Source organism: Phoca vitulina, unplaced genomic scaffold, assembly GCF_004348235.1.
Source record: "Phoca vitulina isolate PV1807 unplaced genomic scaffold, GSC_HSeal_1.0 scaffold70, whole genome shotgun sequence".
NCBI lineage: Eukaryota > Metazoa > Chordata > Mammalia > Carnivora > Phocidae > Phoca > Phoca vitulina.
Window position 1 is genome coordinate 2566845 of NW_022589773.1, and position 20604 is coordinate 2587448.

The 20604-nt window shown below is 46.2% G+C and overlaps 1 protein-coding gene across 5 annotated transcripts in view; it reads left to right on the top strand.

The window, feature by feature from the left end:
- Nucleotides 1–20604, top strand: part of NTRK2 (neurotrophic receptor tyrosine kinase 2) — a 321711-nt gene that overhangs the window by 119607 nt on the left and 181500 nt on the right. Inside the window, exon 12 of one of the 5 annotated variants that reach the window (XM_032392951.1) lies at nucleotides 6383–6865. The exons of the other annotated variants lie outside the window; for them this stretch is intronic. Within the exon in view, the coding sequence (XP_032248842.1) occupies nucleotides 6383–6420 (38 nt within the window). The 3' untranslated portion in view covers nucleotides 6421–6865. Of the gene's footprint in view, nucleotides 1–6382; nucleotides 6866–20604 lie in introns of those variants that run through there. 5 annotated transcript variants of the gene reach the window in all.

The window sequence follows — 20604 nt, forward strand, 5'->3', positions numbered from 1 at the left end:
GGTGGGAGGTGATGTCATTGTGTGGGGCCAGGGGACAGTGAGGAGGAGGTGATGGGCAGCAACACACAGAGGGAGCCATCACAGGGCTGGGGAGTGACCACCTGGGCCAGACTCCTTGCAAAGCAGGACTCTGTTCCCAGAATGCACTTGGCAGCTTCTCCGATGTCAGCCAGTCTTCCAAGACTCTTGTCCATGGTCCATGACCAGACAGAACAAAGGCCTTGCTCATTTCCTGCCCTGGGGTGGGTTTGGGTAATTCACAGTTTAGTGTAGTCAGTTTGTGGGGATTATCAACCCCACCTCTCTTTGTTTGGCATTCTGGAACATGTGGTGTTTAGGGTTTCATTATCTTGTGCCCTGAGCTCATTTAAATGCAGATGAGATTTATAAGGTACCTCTATTCAAGTGAAGATAATTCATTTGATCTTCTCTGCTTAATTGCAAGCATTCGTGGCTCTGACCTCCAGGCTTTGTGACACTAGGCAGACACACTGCACACGAAAGGCCATGGCTTCTTAGCGTTGCCTTCTTAGCGAGCATCCTCCATGTGAGCAATCTTCAGACTTTGTCTCTGAAGTAGTGCTTGGAGTGCCTCATGAAAAAAAAGGACAGATTGGATGTTGACTTACTCTCTTCCTTTGTGGGTCAGCTTAACCTTGGACTTGCACTCTGAGTCCTGCTCTGCGGCTTTTTGATCTCTCTTTGCACTCCCCAATAATCGTGACCACCCCCTTTACGAGCTTGAGGTCTCCTGTCTGCATTGACAGCAACTCCTTTGGTTTGAAGTCCTTCTCCTCTTCCTGCTCCTCTTCCTTCCATCCCCTGCTTAGGTTCACCACCACCACCACCATCATCCTCATCATCATCAGACAAGCTCAGGCCGGCCCACCACACTTGTTCCCTCTTGCTTATTCTATGCATACTTTACTTTTCTAGAAATGTATTCGTGGTCTGTGTGTCATGGTTTCGGCCACACTTGAGCAGAGCCAAGTAGCCTCCACTGGGTATGTTTGAGGTTCTTGCAAGTTTGACGTCGTTACAGGTTAATTAAGTTATAGGTTTTAGGGCATTTGTCTCCTATTTGGACATGGTAGGTTCTAGTACTCTGGCTTCATGGACTCGGAAGAATTGCTGGCTAGAGTGTTTTGGCAAAAACAAATCTGGACACAAATGTGTATTGGCAGCAGTGAGCACGTGGTATTCGGTGTGGAGATTTATAGGGCCATGCCCATGTGCACTGAATGTTCGAGTCACTGGCAAGCCTCTCTGGTCCGAGAATTGTGGAACAATGGCTTTAAGAAGATGTCATTTCCTATTACAAAGAGCTACCCTATGGATTTTGCAATATATGCTTATTGAAGTGAGCCAGAGGGCTAGACACACCCCTCAGGGGAACAGCAGATTGATTTGGGTGTCTCAGTGTGGTTGCTTAAATCTTAATGCCCCTCAACCCATGAACTCAATCTTTTTTTTTTTTTCCTACTCGTAGTGTTTTTAGGTGATTCCACAGATAGAGGCCATATCATTGATCTTTTTTGGATGTGTTCCTCATCCCATGTGAAGTCCCTGACATGGGAGCACTTGAGCCCTGGGACACTTGTCATCAGGCCCTGCTGATCAGACCACATCCTCCTTAGAATCACTGAGTTTTAGTTGTGCAATAGTTTTGGCTTTCCTTACACCTTCGAGTTTTGCCAAGAACTTTGTGTTTCCTGCGTTAACTTTCAGCTCATAACTAAACTTCATGTTGTAAAGTCAAACTAGAGCTTTAAAAGTCTCGCTGATCATCCTTATTTTTAGTTGTTCATCTTCAGTGAACAAATGGACAACGGTTTACTTCGTCCAATGCCCACAGTGGTTTTGATCATCACAAGAATGAAAATAAGTCTAGCATCTTTTCCCCAGGAGCTTAAAATGCTTCAGGAGGCACTTACTGGGTGTCCACGTGCCTGATGGTAACCTTCACTATACTTCTGAGCAAATACGGGATTTTTTGCAGGAAGCTTTGAAGTGTGTTGATTAGCCCAGTTACCAGGGAGAAATAGTAGATCCTACCTTGTGTTGTGCACTCCACCCCCCTCCATTTTGGTTCTGTTACCAAGTACAGCAAAGTCCTTCCATAAAACTCAAAGTTTAGTCATCGCTATTCTCAAACTCAAAATGCATTCAGCCCTTGGTATCGTTCAAGGCATTGTTGGCCCAAAGGATGGCTGGACGTGCTCTCTCTGCCCTCCTGCGCCCTATAATCCGGGATGCAGGGAAGAAGACAGAAAAGAAATGCAAGTTTAAAAAGGTACAAACGTAGGCTATGTGAATGAATGGAATTGAATGTCATAGAGGTTAAGAGGCCAGTCAGCTAAATGCTCATAGAAATGGCTTTTGCGTGGACCTTCAAGCATGGTCAAGGCTTCTATAAGGAGAGCTTGCTGGGTAGAAGGGGATCTTAGGGCAAGAGATAGCACGTGGACAAAGCACGTCCCCGGGAAGGGAAAGAGGGGTCTAAAGGATGGTGAAGCAACTTCTGGAATGAGCTCAGAGAAGGACACGCCAGGACCTGGCTTATGTGTTGGGACATTTCTGCAAGAGGTGATGCCACTGTACAAGATAGACCGATGGCCCAGAGAATCCACGTTTAGATTTCGGCTGTCTCACTCCATTCCTGGGTGACCTTGGACACATCACATTGGCCATGCGGGTCGAGTGAGTCACCTATAAAATAGAAAAGGCAAATGGCAAGGGATAGTTGGTGTAACAACAAACCTATATTAGATGCTCCACAAATATCAAATTAGGACAGTGGGTGTTTAAGCCCTGGTGCTGAAATAAAGCAGGATTGCACCCAGCTCAAGTCTAAAGGGCGATGGAAAGCTCTTTGCACCCGCTGGGTTCTAGGCACCTAATGTTATGAGAACATAGGAATTTATCCTTTGATTTTACTTAGTAGACATCTTCCGGAAGGTTCAAGAAGCCTTTGCTTTGCTCTCTGATGAAGGTGAGCCGACTGCTGTACTGGCACCCTGGCCACCATCCGGTCTCCAAAGTGGCACCATGCCACGCGGACGCCCAAGTCGGCAGTTCGCTACTTGAATTCTCCAAATGAGTTAAGACTTGCTTTTTTAGACAAACAGCTGCGTCTTTCTTCCGTTCCTTTCGCTTCCTTTCCACTCAGCAGTTTTCCTTTTTGCTCCAGATAAATTGCTGCTAATTTAAATGTACTGCAGATCCTTGCCATTTTATGGCTGATTGCTTCTGAGTTATAGGAGGGAAATGTGTGCACGTTTGAATGTAAATAAATCTAAATGGGTCCGAAGCCGGTGGTAAAGAAAGCACAGTGCTTCGCTGACCTTCACCTCCCCCGCCCCGCCCATCCCTTTGAAGAGGTCAATGAGCAGATCCGAAATCAGCAAGTAGCAGAGACAGAGTTTTAGGACACATCCTGGGTTTCTCTCTGCTTTTGACTTTACATCCCATTTCTGACTGCCTGCTTTATCCTTGTTCTTGGTTTTTTTTTTTTTTTTTTTTTGATAAAAGAGCCATTCTCATGATAACTACCATGCACCATCGGAATGCTGCAAATCCTTCAGAATGTCACGTTGTCAAAATATCTATATTTCAGGCTCAGAAGCTAGACAGCTCGTTTGGCTGCTAAACCCTCAAGATGTTCAGCCATTTGTTGTGGTCTAAAAACTTTCCCCCTCACTAGGAGAAAATAATGATCTATTGTTTGATATCATTTTGTGGCCCCTTTCTTGAGTTTCTGGTAACATGAGTGGGCAAGTCAGGAGGTCTTGGTAGGTAAATTGGGGCCCTGATGGAATCTTCCTCTCAGCTCCTTAGAAATATGAAGCACCAGGTACATTTCCGTATAAAAGAGTCAAGTCTTGAAATCAGACTGGTTTTTCACTATCTGGTGGCGTATCTTTAGTGTGTCAACTGTTTTGTGAAGATCAAGGGTATCGGAGAGGAGTCTGACTTGCCTTCCTGGAGGCGGAGGGTGGCCGTAGTAGCAGTTGGAATGCAGACACGGCACATGGCTTATCAGTGCAACAGCCTGGCTTTTCCTCCCAAGGAAGACGTCGCATGTGTTATTCTGGTTGGCTTTACTCCCCTCGTGGCGTGGGTGTGTGGTGCTGAGGTACGGTTCTTGGAGAAGGATGCATCACGAAAGGCAAAGCAGAAGGAGGTTCAAGAGGGACACTTGACATCCGTTTAAGTAGGGCTGGATGCAGTTGCAGCCTGAGTGAATGGCAGCCCAGAGAGCTCGCATCTAGCAAAGCAAATTGTTTCCCAAACTGTAATAACGAGCTTGGGTAGGTCTCGGGGAGGAAAATGGCAAATCGAAGCAGAGGAAGGGTGGCTTGGGGCCTGCTGTAAACACTCTGAGACGAGTAAACTCTTAAGAGTTCCTGTGCCATAAACCCATTGGAAGGAAATAAGGCTCACTTTAACAGTTTAGTCCGTTCTGTTATTATTAGTATTTTAATATCAAATGCTTTTCAAAATTGAATGTGCAGAGAGAGTGGTATATTGAAATCAGCCAGTCTTTTGTTTTGGGGATGATGTTTTCTCTTTGTATCACCAAGTTCCTCCTGTTTTTATTGGCAAACTTGATATCCTAATATTAATCCTATTGTTTCAGTGGGAAGGAATTTGAGACCCACCCTCTTAGAGCCTGAAGGTGTTTGGTTAGTTAATTTGGCAGGCTTGTTCTACGTGTCAGAGTGCACTCTGAAACCAGTGTGGCTTATGCTTGCCTGGAGGCTGAACTTCGAGAAAAGAGACTAAAGTCAGAAACGAAGGAGTCTTCATCGGCACCACTGTGTGCATCCTGCATGCTCAGTGCTTTGTGGGTGATTAAATCCATAAGTGATGTTTGGCGTCCGTACCGAGTGCTTTTCCTGAGACTTGGAAGGGCGGGAGAGAGAAGAGCCATGGAAATTCAGCTCCGTAGACTCTTCGAGTGCTGTTGTAAATGATGATACAGATTGGTGGTGGTAATTACAGCTCTGGAGGCAGATGACACCAGTGCTTGGCAGACCAGACGCCAGGTTGAGGAAGATCCAGAGTCTGGAGGGCTGGGTTTAGAAGTGCCTTCCGAAGCTGAACTGAACATGTCTTGGGGGTTTCTACCACGACGTCATCGATTTTGTCACTTAGGGATCTGAGGAAGCTTCATGCAGATTACACACACAGAACTACATGTGATGAATCTCCCCTGTTCTCGCTGGGTTTTCCTAGTGAAGTTGAAGGGATTTTGTCCTTCCGGCAGTGACAGGGCAGGGTGGCCGCAGAATACAAGCTCCTGGGTCAGAATTTGAGCTCTGGCCCATGCTTTGTCGGGCCTCCGGCAAGCTGCTTTGCTCATAGGGCCTCAGTTTTCTCACCAAAAAAGTGGGAGCAATAATAGCACCGTCCTCATAGGGTTATTGTGAACTTAAGAGGGCTAATTTGGACAAAGAGCTTAGAAGAAAGCCTAGTACCAAGTGGATTAGCTGTTGTTTATTGTGCAAGTGGTGTGCTCATCTTTCTCCATCTGTGGGATGGCTCAGTATTTTAGGCCAAGGAATTTCATTTTCTTTATTTTTGTATCATCTACTGTAGTGTCTACTATTTGGTCACTGCTCAATTAATGTTTGCAGGATTAATTAACATTAATTAACATACACTATATGTCTTATATATACTATATATATATATATATATACACACATACAGGCAATATACCACATGTTGTATGTATATACTGTGTGTTATATAATAGATATTCCATCTATCTATGTGTGCATGTCATGTATATGGTATGATACTTAAGTGATTTAAGGCAATTAATTATTTAATACTAGGATTCCTGGAAAAGAATCTAAATCTTCGTGTGGTCCAGTATTTCACAGTTAAAGCTAGCCAGTTTTCTGATCTGTTATTTTAGAAATAATTTGATGAAATTAAGTGGGGAAAGAAAAATCAGGATTTGGATAGATATTTGTTGTTGAGTTTTATTTTTTTTTTTCACTGTGCATAAAAATTCTCCAGGACTCATCTCTATTGAACACAGATTTCTCCTCCTTAGATTAAGATGTTAACATCTGAGACTGTTGTGCAGAGCTATGTGCAGAAATCCCTTGCACATCTTTCCAGGGTTTCCTGGGCCACGTAAGATCGGTTTGAAGTTTAAAACTAAGTGGCTTGACAATGAGATGCACGTTTTTCTCCCAATTTTCTTTCTGTGATTATCTATTCCTTTATGTTTTAAAGCATATTCTATGTTGTGTCTTGATTTTGATTATTTATTATGTTCTTTTTAAAAGTGATTATACTTGTATGTTAATTTTCATTGATTTTTTGTTTTGAGCATGACTTATGTTTTATTTTGTGTTTCTTTTAGGTTTTGTTTTGTTTCATAAGATCCCACTGGATGGGTAGCTGAAATAAAGGCAAAGACAGAGAAGGGGGCTGTGGTGCTTGTTGGTTGATGCTGCCTTGTAAGCCGGACTCTGGGGACGGGCGCTGGCTTCTCCCGGGAGGTGCCGCTTAGCTGGGGGTTTTCTGGTAGCTGTGGGTGGTGTTTGCAGGACGTCCTGTGTGAAGCCTGCGGCTGTCCTGAGCTGTGTTTGGGGAGCACCGCTGCAGAGGCAGCTCCCAGGCTGCTAAGCAAACACTCAAGAAAACATCTTAAATTAATGCTTCTCTTTTGTTCTTGCAATTGTTCAAATACGAAATTGACATGGGATTCCATTGGCTTATGCTTCTCTTCTGAAAGGAGTGCTCTTTGACCATACTGGAAATGTAATGATTCTTACTGTTTCTGTTCATTAAAGGTGAAGTACAAAGTTTAAAAAAAAAAAAAAAATCTAAGTTTAGGGACAGCTATAAGAACACACTAAACAGCCTAACCTCCACGTAACACGTAGTTTAGCATTATTTTCTGTTGATGTTTAATGAAGACTGAATTCAGAAAGTCTCTCTTTCCCGTCTACAACACATCGACTGAGAAAGTTAAGGGCATCGCTGTGGGGACTTGGCCAGGCCACCGAGAGGTTCTCTCCTTCGCTGGTGATAAAGGTCCAGAGTCATGCAATCAACGCTAATGATTTTTCTAAAGTTTGTTAGCAGGTGAAAAATAAAAGCAGCTCTGTGGTCAGGGGCTCTAGATTTAGGTTACGCGTAGTCAGTTTCAGAATAACTACAAGAGTGAAATAGACACACATGGCGCGCATGTCCTTTTATTTGCCCCCTGCGATCCACCTGCTTTTTAGAAGTTTCCTAGTGAGAAGGCCGCAGTATCTCATGCTGTTCCCATGACAGAACTGCAGCTTTTCTACTCTGAAAAGGTCTGCGGGCAGAATGGCTGGCCTGCTGGGAGCAGGAGACCATATTCTAAGAAGGATAGATACTATATACTACAGTACTGCTGGTTTTCATGGGCAGGAAGGCTCCTCCTGACCCCAGCGGCACAGAGGTAATGAGCGTGCGCTTTATCAGGTCCAGCCTCATTGCCGAGAGGGTAGCCCGGGAGCTACAGAATCCTGCGTCCCTGCCTTAGTCCTGTCACGGACACCTGTTTCGCTCACTTGGCCATTGCAGTGACCTTTGTCCGCTTTGCTCAGCCTGTGCCACGTAGGATCCCTGTCCTGCAGACAGGTTCAGCTGCCCTCGCCCCAGCTCACCTCACACTTTCCTCGGGAGGGGGGCGACAGAGCCAGGCCTGGAGCATTTCGCTTGAAAGCACGATCAGCTCTAACCGTGAAGGCATGCTCAGAGACGCCATGGCTGGATTGGAAACTTAAAGACGTTTGAAAAAAATTTTTTTTTTTTTTTTGAAATAGTTACTTAAGTTTTGCAGTTCAGCTTTAAGGATTTCTAGATTTTTTTACTAGTCCGCATGTTTGGAAACATTGTTTTGCGTCGTGTGTAACTGAGGCATTAATCTTAATAAACCAGGATCCACTTAGGCACCACTTGATATAAAAGGATTATCCATGATGAATATTTTATACTGTATCTTTTACATTAGCCACTAAATATGTTATTACTTGATACAGACATTTCACAGGGTCCTATGGATTACAGCACTGACCTTGGCCACTCCATACCCCTGCCTCAGAGAGGGGCAGTTTCTCTGAAGCATACACAGACTGCTTGTTCTCAAACATGTGCTTTCCAAAGACACATTTGAGTGGGGAGAGCAACGGGCCTTTGGTGTGGGGGGGTCTGAATATTCCCTGGATTCCCATTTGCTTGCTCACTGCTAAATGACAGGTCCTGTCACTACTTAGATTTTGATCTCTCCCAAAGTTGTTGATTTACAAAGAGGCCAGCTAATTGCAAAAACCTTGAACCCTGAAAGGAAAAGGAAATTCACACAGAGGGTGGACCAGAGGTGATCAGCACCCCAAGCATTCTTAAATATCAGCCTTTCGGTGCAAGTTTGTTTTTTGTTTTTTTTTTAAACCTTTAAGATTTTATTCCATGGAACCAGAAAAAGGCAATGAATTGTTTAAGAACTATTTTCTACGTTTCCCAGACCCAAAAGGAAAAAAAAAAGAGAGTATTTGTATTCAACAGCTAGAAGACTTGCAGGGTAGATTTTTGTTTTAAAATGGAGAGAAGTGGACAGATAAGGCAATTTAATATATCAAAGAGCAGTTGACATCTCCTAGGGAACGATGAAAACAGCAGGCTATTAGAAAATTGTTTCATATGGTTCTTGTGTTCCTTGCTTTTCATTTTTCTTTAATCCCCGAAGACCACAGTCAGTGACATATCTTCTCATTTCTATCCTCTAGACCACCCTCTTTCATCCTTTGCTTTTTTATGTCCCCTACAAGACATCTTTTTACAGCTTCCTAATGACACGTATCATGTATTTTTTTCAGCATTAGAAAACGACAGGCAGCATTTTTGCTGAAATCAAGTCCATTGCCCCCCAACTGGGACCCGGCGTCTCAGTGCCAGGCAGGTGCCCTTTGGAAAGGGTGCGCGCTGGGCGTGCGGACACCCAGCCCTGCAGAGCCAACTCCTGCCTCCCGGGAATGGGGCCCCAGTTTCCCAAATCTTCTGATTCTTTAAGAGAAACTTGAAACCTGGATTTTTTTTTTTTTAAATGTGAAATGTCCCTATTTTTAAAAAGTTGGCTCGGTTATTTTTAAAACATTATGTAGGCCAACAAAACATGTCTGTGGGCTGCCAGGTTGTTACTTTTGTCTTAAAGCAACATCATTGTTCTCTGTTTCCTACTATCTTTCCTTTGCAAACGCACTTCCCAGCATGGCCATTGAGAGCTTTTTCTCCGTGGAGTTTGGTGCCTGAGGGATCTGCAGTGTGTCCCTTCCCATCAGGGCTCTCCTGTGACTTCCGCTAGCCGGGGCCTTGGCTCCGTCACCCTCGGTCACTGTTTTCCCTCCGTCCCCAATGGGCCCCACTTCTGAGTGGCGGGAGACCACCTAGCAAGTCCTTCCTCCTGTTTTGTCTGACATGGACCTTCCTTTCATCAGGGTCCCTGTCGTCTGGCCCACTTGGATGGGGTTCGATGGGAGAGCACACAGGCCTGTTCATGGGTCCTTGATGTACTGGTGTGGCCGCTGGTAAATGGGAAACAGGCTTGCCACCTCAAGAGGTATGGTTCAGGCCCTGTGTCTTGAATGGGGTCCCATTGAGACCTCCGAGGCCACTGAGACAGACTAAGGATCTCCCACTGGCATCCCCAGAGACACCGGTTTGAGGTCAAAGAAGGTGCATCTCCCGATGGGAGAAATTCTTGGCTTTTCACTCCTGGTCTCCCAGCCCAGACCCATTTCTTTTTTTTTTTTTTAAGATTTTATTTATTCATTCGAGACACAGAGATACAGAGAGAGAGAGAGAGCATGAGCAGGGGGAGAGGCAGAGGGAGAAGCAGGCTCCCCGCTGAGCCAGGAGCCAGACGTGGGGCTCGATCCCAGGACTCTGGGATCATGACCCGAGCCGAAGGCAGATGCTTAACCATCTAAGCCACTCAGGCGCCCCCCCATTTCATTTTTGACCCATCGAATGTTCTTTCCAAAAGTAGGGGGCACAGAGGAGAAGGAAACAGTCTCAGCCCCACCCTGCCACACAGGGCGCAGAGGGGGTTGGCCCCTGCTTCCAACTCTTCTGAAGGACACCCCGAGTGGTTGGGGCTCGAGGCTCCCCCCAGACAGAGCAGAGGCCATGGTTGTTGGACAGTCCGAGGAGCAATCAGCTCAAGGAGAACAAGGCAGGAATTCAGCTCGCTGCCAGGTGCCGGCGCGCGCGTGATGGAGGCGCTCCAGCTTCGTCTCTCCTTTTCTCTCGATCTGCTTAGAATTCCTGACTTTTCTCTCTTTCTCTCTAGCAATCTAAATTGACTCCATGACAAACAGGGGGCTTGTTTTCATTTGCTTTCTTGGTTGCTTTGCACACGCTTTTTTGTTGTTGTTGTTGTTCATTGCAAAATGGGACCAAACACGAATGGAGCCTGAACTAACTCTCTCATGCCACCGTGGAGTGGATGATGCCCTCTTGCACTGTTCTGGTGCTTTCTGTCTAGCACTCCTCCCTGGTTTTCATCTCATCCCCTCACACAACAGTAGATGCTCATTTCACCTTGCCTTGTCCAGACCAGATGCAGAGGGAGAGACAGGACTCATGTCATCTGGCGCCTTCACAGGGCGGCTGTGGCCAGCCATGTGGGCTGTGCCCTTCCTGTCTAGCCAAGGTCAGGGGTCCCCCTGGGGTCCCCCTGGGGTCCCGCAGACTGGACTCCAAGGACAACTGGGCAGAGGCCACCATTTCATTAAATGAGTTCTGCTGTGTTCACACACCTGCGGTGCCCACGAGCCATGTCAGGTTTATTCCAGGGCACCTGGGGAGGTTAAGGACTCTTCCGGACAGGGCAAGAATATAATTTTCCGTGGGGTGCTGCCAGATGGAATTAAGTGAACAGAACTCCCAACCCAGAGAGTGACATGAAAACAGTTGTCACAGAAGGCGGCTTTCCACTCGGGTTAGTCCGTTTCCTTGTTTTGGTCATCAGGGACAAGGGAACCCCCCAGCCATCTGATTCTGACGGTGAGATCACTCTGGATTTCATTCAGGTGAGTGCTGCAGTGCAGTCTTGGGGTGGTCATTACTGAGCACCAAGATAGGATGCTATTGGCTGTGTCTTAGTTTTCACGGAAAAAAAAAAATGTGTGAGAAGCAAAGGAAAGAACAGAGATTTTCACCCCCTTTATTTTTCCATTTATGAATGGAGCATAATCAAATATAAAAGAGCGAGAGATTCTGTTCACAATGTTTAGGTATATCAAATCGTCACATTGTACCCTTTAACTGTCTTACACATTTATTTGTTAATTACACCTCAATAAAGCTAAAAAGAAAAAAATGGGAAAAAAAACTAGCAAGAGCTTCCAGAGAAAGACAAATCCTTGGGTTTCATTCACTTCCTGTTCAAATCCATTTGCTGTAATCCATAGGCAGTCTGTGAATCATAAGCATGTCCTGTTTTTCTCCATAATGTTCCAGGGTTTTAAAGTCATTTTTTCATGTTTCCTGTAAATAATGGATAATCATTTTTATTTTATTTTTAAGTGCTGTTTTAACAATGTGGATAGACCATAAATGTACTTGCTGAATTCATTCATTTTTTTAACAAGCCAATAAAGTTTTATAATTCATCTCCATGTGTCTTGCATTCTGTGTAGGGCCTTGTATACCTCCCCTCCCTTCCTCAAACACATACCATCACCCCGTGTGGCATTGGCGGTCCTCAAGACTAAAGGTGTCAGAAGGAAGAGTGTGAGAAACATCACCGAGCGTTTTGGGGAAGTCCCAAACTCACCGTAGATCCTGGAATACATCTTCTCTCCCCTCAAAGGGACTTTTAAAATTTCCATCATTGTGAATTATACATTTATGGTTAACTGATTCTTGCATCGGATATGTTTTCATTGGCTAAAAAGCAATTCTAGAAAACAAAAGTTTAAGGGAATTTAAAAAAAAAACAACAAAAACAACAACCAACAACCTACGTTCTGTGGGAAAGTCTTTTGGTATTTTAAGAACTTGGAATGACCCAAGTCCTAGCAAGAGGATACACTCAGTGCTCTGTCCCTCCATTCTAAGTGACTTGTAGCCAAATGAACATGATGACTTGTGCTTTCATGGAAGAGAGAGAGAGAGGAAGACAAGTGGACCATAGAGATAGGATGGTGTTGAACCATAACCATTAACATGGTACCCACACTTCACAGTCCTCTTGTCTCCGTCCCCCAGGCTTGTCCCTTTTTAATTTTTTCCTTTTAGGATAAGACCTAAAAAGCAAGGTTTGTAGGACCCCAGATTCATTTGAGCCTGCTTTCACCTTCTGGGAACCTTGAAAGGGTTTTGCACCAAATTGAAGGCTAAGGACAGGAAAAACTGATCCAATGTGACCTGCTGTCTCATCGACCCAAGTATACTTATCTGTTCTAAGAGTCTGGTTGGTGCTGGTGACTTGTACTTTTTCTAAACGCCCTTCTCAACAGGTTTCACTGGCCATTTGGAGGTTGCATCATAATTTGAGGCACTAGGCACTGAACCCAGACTGTGCAGGCTGGAATCCCAGTTATACTCACAAGCTAAAGGATCTCGGGAAAGACATTTCATGGCTCCATTCCTCATGAGATGACAATAATATTAATAGTACCTGCCCACCTCCCCCCTCCAGGCTCTTACGAGAGTTCAGTGAGACCGTGCATACAAGAGTTCAGTGAGACTGTGCATGTGGGGGGGCACTTGGTGTTGCTAATAAAATACTCTGAGGGACTTGGGTGTGCACTCATGCTTGAGTATCCCTCAGTAAGTGCCCCGGAATCACAGACTCATTTTTATATATTGGCCATATGGTCACTGTGTGGGTGCAAATAATGGAGTCTGATGGAAGGGAACTTCACTCACTGGGTCATTCTGGATGTGGTCCAGGCTGTGAAGCTGTCTTGGAAGTCACAGTGATTCCCCTTCTAGATCCCTCACTCTGCCCAGGCAATTCTTGCACATGGATTCCTTTCAGATTTGATTTTGATAAAAGAAGAGGGTACAATTTGTTTGGACCTATATTATGATAGTTCAGTGAGTTCGAATGACGCTCTATAGTTTGAGGATTCTGGAGGAAAAAGCATTGGAGGTCATATCCCGCAAGTGGTCTGCCTTCTTTTCTTCTCACTTTATTAATTCAGAATTTTTGATCATTTGAAAGAGGTCTACATTATCTTTAACTTTGAAATCATCCATTTGAAAATCTTCAGCTACGAATAAAAATAAACGAATTGGCTGAGAGAGTGTGTGAAAGAAAAGACTTGTTTCAAGTTCCCTCAAGCCTCAGAAACAAGTATTTGCAGGCAATGAGCTACAAATAACTAGATTATTCCTTTCTACTTCCTGAGGTAGTTTCTCATAATAGCTGTAGTAGACAAAGCATGGCTGGCCTTTGCTGGAGCTATTTTATGTTTGAAGCAATGCAGTTTCATTTCTTTAAAGATATTTTGTCATTTGGGCTTTTCTCTTCTTAAACCAGCACCTAATTTAAGGCACTTTTGCTGTTGTTACCACCTTTTCTAATGCATTTTAAAGTGAGGTTGACTACAATATCTAAATGGTAGTACTAGTTAACCGTATTGCTTTCTCACTGTATGCCCAGCACTGTGGTAAGTGCTTCCTGGATTAATTCCTGATCCTCTTAAAATTAGCCAATGCTATATTGCTCCCATTTTAAACGTTAGAAAACTGAAGAACAGAGGGATTGAGGAACTTGATCCAGGTTACACCGGGATTTGAACTCTGGCAGGCTGGCTAGATAGCTGGAGACTGAAACAGCTACCCCGTACGGACTCTTGAGCAGGGCTGGAACTGGGGTGAGGCCAGCGAGGTGCCTGGGGCACCTTCAGGGTCATGCAAGTGCCCAGGGGTCACTCACTAGAGGTTGAGCAGAGATGACTGCTGTAGAAAAGCAGAATTGTAAGGTCAGCCTTTGTTACCGGGGAGGTACATGCCGCCCCAATAAGCCTCCGGTTATTTAAAGGTGCCATTGACGAAGCCCTTGCACACCTCGACTTCCAAGTATGTGGCACAGTAGTGAATTGGCACATGCTTTCTAAATGTTACTTTATGGAACACAGAAGTTGTGATCAAGTATGGGTTCCTTGCGGATTAGCTCATGACAACCCAGCACATGTTTGCTTTGCCCATTGTAACTGAAGACAGATTTGTTGGTTTCGATTGTTCTGAAATGAATTTCCTCATGGCTCTTGAACCGGAGTACTTCCAGCTCATCTGTAGCGGTCTGGAGCAGTCCTGACTCTCTGGTGAGGGACGCCGCCTCGGTGGGGGTGAGGCCGGAGGGTTTGTCTGAGGACACCTCCTGCCACCTCCGTGTAGACCATCCAGACACTGGAACAAGGCGGTGGGGACGGCCCGAGCAGCTTCTTGCCTCTGAAACACAACGAGCCGGAGCAGCATCTGAGTAACTCAGTCATGTTGACACTCCTGTCCCCGAAGATCCCGTCTGGCAGCCGGTGACTGAAAGAGACTGCCAAGGGCGTGCACTGAGCTCCCAGTCATTTGGTCCAGGCCCCATGTGGCACAGCATAGGACGCTGGGGGCCTGTGTTTACTGAATTAAAATCTCCGCCCAACCATAGGCTAATGAACAGTAAATTCTCACCCTCTCTCCTTTTAAAATATTGATTGTGTTTCCCAAGAGGAAAGGAAAAGCCTCTTTTGTGTTTATTTGACACCCTTTCATTTCTTGTTAATATTTCTCATCATACAGTGTTTAGTCTTGGCTGAATCGCTAAATAAAAATGTAGGCCGTGGCTGCTTGCTTTAAGGATTAGGACCCCGCTTCAGGTAAGTTCATGCAAGGGCATTGGCCCCCCGGGGGGGGAAGTAGAGTCACCAAGCCCTGTTTTACCTCTGGATGACAGGGGGATGTTCTCGGTTTTTACATGAACGAAGAGATAGTGCATTTAGGGTGCTTCAGGCTTTGCAAAGATGACTCCCTTGACAGGTGTTCTCTCTGCACTTAGGTTCCTGGATTTGGTGGGGGGCGGGGGGCAGTTACCTCGCCATCACCCTCCTTCACTAAACATGGTTGAATGTTCTACTTCTGGGGTGGTAGTGTGCTGGCTCCCCAGTGTGTTGGACCAGCCGGGTGACTAGCAGGTGTCAGGTGGAGTAGAAGGGTCGGCCTATGCCTGCTCCCTTCGCACGCGTGGAGGTTCATCCCTGCCAGGGCTCATCCCCGCGCATGCACGGTCCCTGCGGCTAGGCTCCACCTTTTCTCCTCTTCTCCATCTGTTCCCCTCGATTCTAGCGGAGGGAAAGGCTTCCCACTGCCGTCAGTCTCCAGTGCCTCACTGTATCTTGTTTGTCCCTTTAACCCGCCCGTTGCTCTCCACAGCGTTCCCACATTTCTCATTTAAACCATTTGCGGTGAGTTCTTTTTCCTTGACACGACCCCAACTGAGACATGTACTGAATTCTTCATTATCTTCTTTCATCTTACGTCAGGTCTGTTCAAAATCCAGTAAATATTTGTTGTGTCAATTATAGGTCAGACGGTGAGCCGCACACTGGGGACACCACAATAAGAGGGATAGATGCCATCTTTGGCCTCGTGGGCCGTGGTCTGATGTAGTATCTGTAATATTGATGCTGTGACTGTCCATACTTCACGCATAAGAAAACAAAGACGCAGAAAGTTAAGTAACTTGCCCAAAGTCATGCAAATCAGATCCATCTGCCTATAAAATCCATGCGTCTGGCCCTGCTGCTCTGAGGTTGGAGCTTTCCCTTTGCCTCTTGGGGGACCCCACGGCTACAGACCCTGAGAAATCCATCAGGCCTCTGCTCTTCATTTGGGTGGCTCGGATTCTTCTTGACCCAGTATAAATTGGTGAAAAGTATCTCCACGTTTGTTACCTATTTTCTCTTTCCCTTTTCTCTCTCTCTCTCTTTTTTTTTTTAATTATTATTCTCTCCTTTTTTTCAAGTTCCCTTTCTGAAGCCAAACCACACACGGAAATATGCTTTGACCTCTCTTTAATTTTCACACATTAAAAATTTAGAATCAGTTGGGTGGAGCATTTGCACAGGAGAGAGATTGTGTGTATGTGTGTGTGTGAGAGAGAGAGAGAGAGAGGTACCAGCAAGGAAAGACACAATTCCCCTCCCCCGTCACACACACACACACACACGCGCACACGGAATATTGCATACTTTAAGCCCTGTTTGATTAAATAGGAATTTAATCCCAGTCATACACCATCTGTACCATTATTGCCTTCCCGATGCACACCATGCTGTAACGTTCCCAACCAGCTCCTTTTAAAAACTTTCCATATTGTATTTTTTGCTTTTTGTTTTTACTTCCTTATAAATAGCAAGAAGTTTCGCTGAGAAGAAATGATTACAAATCCCAAAAGGTTGGTGTTCCGTTCTGAGCTCCAAAATGTAAGGATTGAGTGGATTTCAAACTTGGCAAAATTTCTGACTTGGCAAATCCTTCCATCCTTATTTATGACAGCTTGGAAACTTCCATTTTCCAGGGCTTATAAACGATGCTGCTGATTTTGTCTCTTTTTTTCTATTTTGCTGTGAATTATGAAATAACCAGCCTGAAGGTTTCCTTTTAACATTAACCCTCATAGCAGAGTATGAGTGTGAGTGTGTGTGTGTGTGTGTGTGACTGTGTTCTTTCTTTTTTTCGTTATGAGGCACATTTTACATATCTCATATAAGCAGTGTTCTTCCCTTTTCCTGCCTTTCCACAAAATGACAGTCGGAGATGTTGAGGTTTGGGGTGTTGAGAATGAGAGCCTTGTGGTCTCCATCGTGGTCACAAAGGGCTTCCTGGCCATCCATCCTCTAAGGGACACCATGTCTCATCCCACATGGCATTTGAACAGTTGGGATTCTGGAGCAAGACAGGTAAAAGAGACCGTCTCTGAGAGTTCTTCCTAGAGGTGTGAGCAGGTTGTGTTTCAGGGGACCTCCCTGCCCATTTCTCAATGGAACATTGTCAAAATGGAAGAACAACTGAAAACGTGTCTCCACCTTCTTCTCCATCCTCCCCCTCCTCCTGCTTTTTCTTTTTCTCTTTCTCTTAACTCTTTGCCCAGTTCCTTAAAGCCTGCTCATTTTAAGTTCTCTTTGTAAGTACTTTCTTCTTCGGGTTCATGTAACCACACAGAAGTTGAGAGCCTCGATCATTGGGTAGAGTCGACAGATTTTGCCGAATATAGGCAGTAGGAATTTTCAAATGCAGAACATGTCCTCTGAGAAGCAGATGCCAAGACAGGACAGAAGCTGCCAGGATTCTAATCAGGAGAAACTCTTGTGTGAGAGAAAATGGGGAAGGAGATAGGGAAGGCAGTAAGAGCATCAGGCTGAGGTGCAAGTACACCTCCCGTGAATGAGAGGGAGGGAGGAGAGGTCAAGCCCCCTGGACTCCATGTGCCTTATGGAAGGATGAGCAAGGCTCCTGGGGAGCCTTGGAACCAAGTCAGCCATCAGAGGAGCTCCTTGGCTCCCAGGATGGGTCTGCCTTGATATTCTCTGCCACACCCAGTCCTCGGTGCTGGTGCAGCCCCCCGTGGGCTGGGAGCATGGACCATGTGCAAGTGAGGGGATGGATTTCAGAGCGCAGACGGGTTTCAGGGTGTCATGGGGCCCTTAGTCAGTTATGCTCCCTGAAGCTGAAGGTCTGCAAGGTGCTCTTGGACAATAGCGCCACCTTGTCCGACCTCCACATAACCGATGTACTTGATAGTTGTTGCTCGTCATCTCCCTGCAAAGCATACTGACCCACCTGACCGTGACCTGGACACTCCACTGGATGGCTGGAGTCCAGTGCTCAAGGGAACTGCTGCTCCCCTAAATGACTTAGCAGTTACATTGGTTTAAAGGGCTTTGACTATTTCCATCCTGTAAAAAAAAAAAAAAAAAGATACACAGATAGGGCAGGTCCACATTTTGAACTGTTTAAAATGTCGTTTTTGAGCTGTAGCCATCCTTTTATTTATGGCAACATGAAACAGCATCTGAAATGAAGACCTGTTTTTGTTTTTCTCCCCTGCATACTAAAACCACAAGTGATTGAATTTCATTTTCCTTGTGTGTTCCCCATCAAATGTCCTGTCCTGGCTGCTCTCATCGCTGGTTCACCTTGCTTTCAGGAGAGCGCTCGTGACAGCGTCCATCCATCCCTTGCCAGGTCAGAGGACGGAGCTTACAGGGGAGCAGAGCTATGCATCCGCCGACACGGTTTTCACCCCTGCTCTCCCGCGGTTACATTGTTTTCAAGGAAGATGATGCCGTGTTCAGATTCAACAGACTTCACTGAGTACTTTCCATGTGCTTGACCCTAGGTTGGCAACTCCAGTGGCTGCAGAGAGCAGATAGGTCCCGTGGGAGTAGGTGGGTCGGTGGGGGCGTGGGGACCGGCTCGTGCCCTGGCGGAGCTGTCCCCACGCCGCACCACCGCTGCTGAGTCAGAAAGTAGGCTCCGGGCAGCCGAGTCTGATTTTTCTGAGGCAAGTGGAGATCTGGGTTTTTATGTGAAATTTCCCACTTTTTCCATGTTGGCAGGGCCCTTCACATTTTTTCAAGTCTCCGTGAGCCAAATTAAACAAAAGATTGCCAGATTTTGCCTTTGGTGACCCCTCTGCTGGAGATTCTGCTCATCGCTGTTAAGATACAGCTCCTCCACGGCAGCCTGGGGCAGATACTGGTCTCGGCCGGGCTTCCTGGAGGCAAACGCACATGAGGATTCATGGAGCAGGGATTTATCAAGGGTGTGCTGCAGGGCACCCTGGGGAGGGAGCAGAAGAGGCAAGCCTGGCAAGGGGCTAAGCAGGAAGATGATTTCAGGCATAGCTTGCTGGCAGGGGAACTCTGGAGTGTAAGCTGCCCCCCAGAAATCTGGGAGTTGGGCTTTCCTATTCGTGCACCCACCAGTCATTGGATGAGGGTCAAAACTGGCCAAAGCGGGCTCCAGTAGTTCAAGGACAGTCCTCCAGGAAGGAGACACAGGTGCTGACCGCTGCAGGGGCAGCAGCGGACCCCACAGAGCCCAGCACAGCCTACCTCCAGAGTGCTGGGCTTACCCAAGTCCACGGGTAATAAGAGCCACATGTCAAGGCAGAACTCGAACCTTGCCCTTCTGACTCCAGTCAAGTCCAGTGCTTACTGACACGCTTCCCAGGTGCTGCTGGATGAGATCAATGTGCAGAATTCAGATTATTTTAGACCCTGACTAGCTGTGTGTCGGCCTCGGACTCCTAGCTCATCTTTCTTCTAGGACTGCATGGCTTTCTAGAGAGGGCAGGGCAGGTGGACAGGAGCTAAGAAGGAGCTCTGGAACCAGCAACATTCTAGACAGCTGTGCATGGGCTCCTGAAAGCCTGTGGCAGCTCCCTGCTCTGAGTTCTTTCTCTTCACTCAGTTTGCCGGTTGTACATCTGAGATGCAGGCGGAGTTTGGGGTGCTCTGTACTGTCATGCTGAGTTCTAGGCCTGTGACACGTGGCCATCCTGGTGCTGGCTGGGCGCGGCGGGGCGGGGGGGTGCTTCTCTGGGAAGTAGGCCAGTGGTTTGTACATCATGCTTGATTCAAACCTAGAGTGCACAATTTCCTTTGGAGAGTTTAAACTATTCATGTGTTTAATTTAAATACCCTCTCACTCCAACCAGACCCCTTGAAGGAAACCTATCAGGTAGGGAGAGAAGGCAGAAGTTACAGCACCATCTGCTAATGGCCATGCCTGGAGTTTGAGGGTCCCAGAAACAAAAAAGATCAGTTTGTTTTGTTTTTTAAACTGAACCCACCACATGTGCCCACACAGCCCTTGTCCTGTGTCCTGTGCTATGACTCACACCTTGTCCATCCTTCCAAACGTCTGGGCTAGCCAGGACACCTTCCTTGTCTTTACCTCCTGAATACTGTCTGGAAATCAAGCTACGTCTTTCTCCCAGCTATTTTTCTTTTCTTTAAATTTTATTTATTTATTTGAGAGAGAATGAGAGGGAGAGAGAATCTGAAGCAGACTCTGCACTGGGCACAGAGCCCGATTTGGGGCTCAGTCCCACAGCTGCCAGATCGTGACTTGAGCCAAAACCAAGAGTCAGACGCTTAACCGACTGAACCACCCAGGCGTCCCCTCTCCCTGTTGTCTTTCAGACCTGCCTGGTATTCTCCACTCCCACCCCTTCTGCCTTCCTTTAGGCTCTCTGTATTTGTCTGGGGCAGACTGGTTTCACTCTTCTCACCATGCTCCCCAACTTTGTGCGTCCAACATTTTCCACCTAAAACACAGACTTGAGCTAGTCAGCCCTGGACTCACACTGCTCTGGCAACTCACAAAGCTAAGTAGATAAAGTCCATGCTCCTCAAAATGGGGCATCAAACTCCGGAACATTCTTCCTCCAGCCTGTCTTTTCTACCACGCCTTCCCATCCACCACCACTTCTGTACTTCCTCAAGACTCTAGTTTGACCCTCTTCCTCCCACCACCTGGGGCATTCATGTGTCAGAGTCCTGTCACTTACTGATTGGGTGACCTTGGATTTGGCACTTC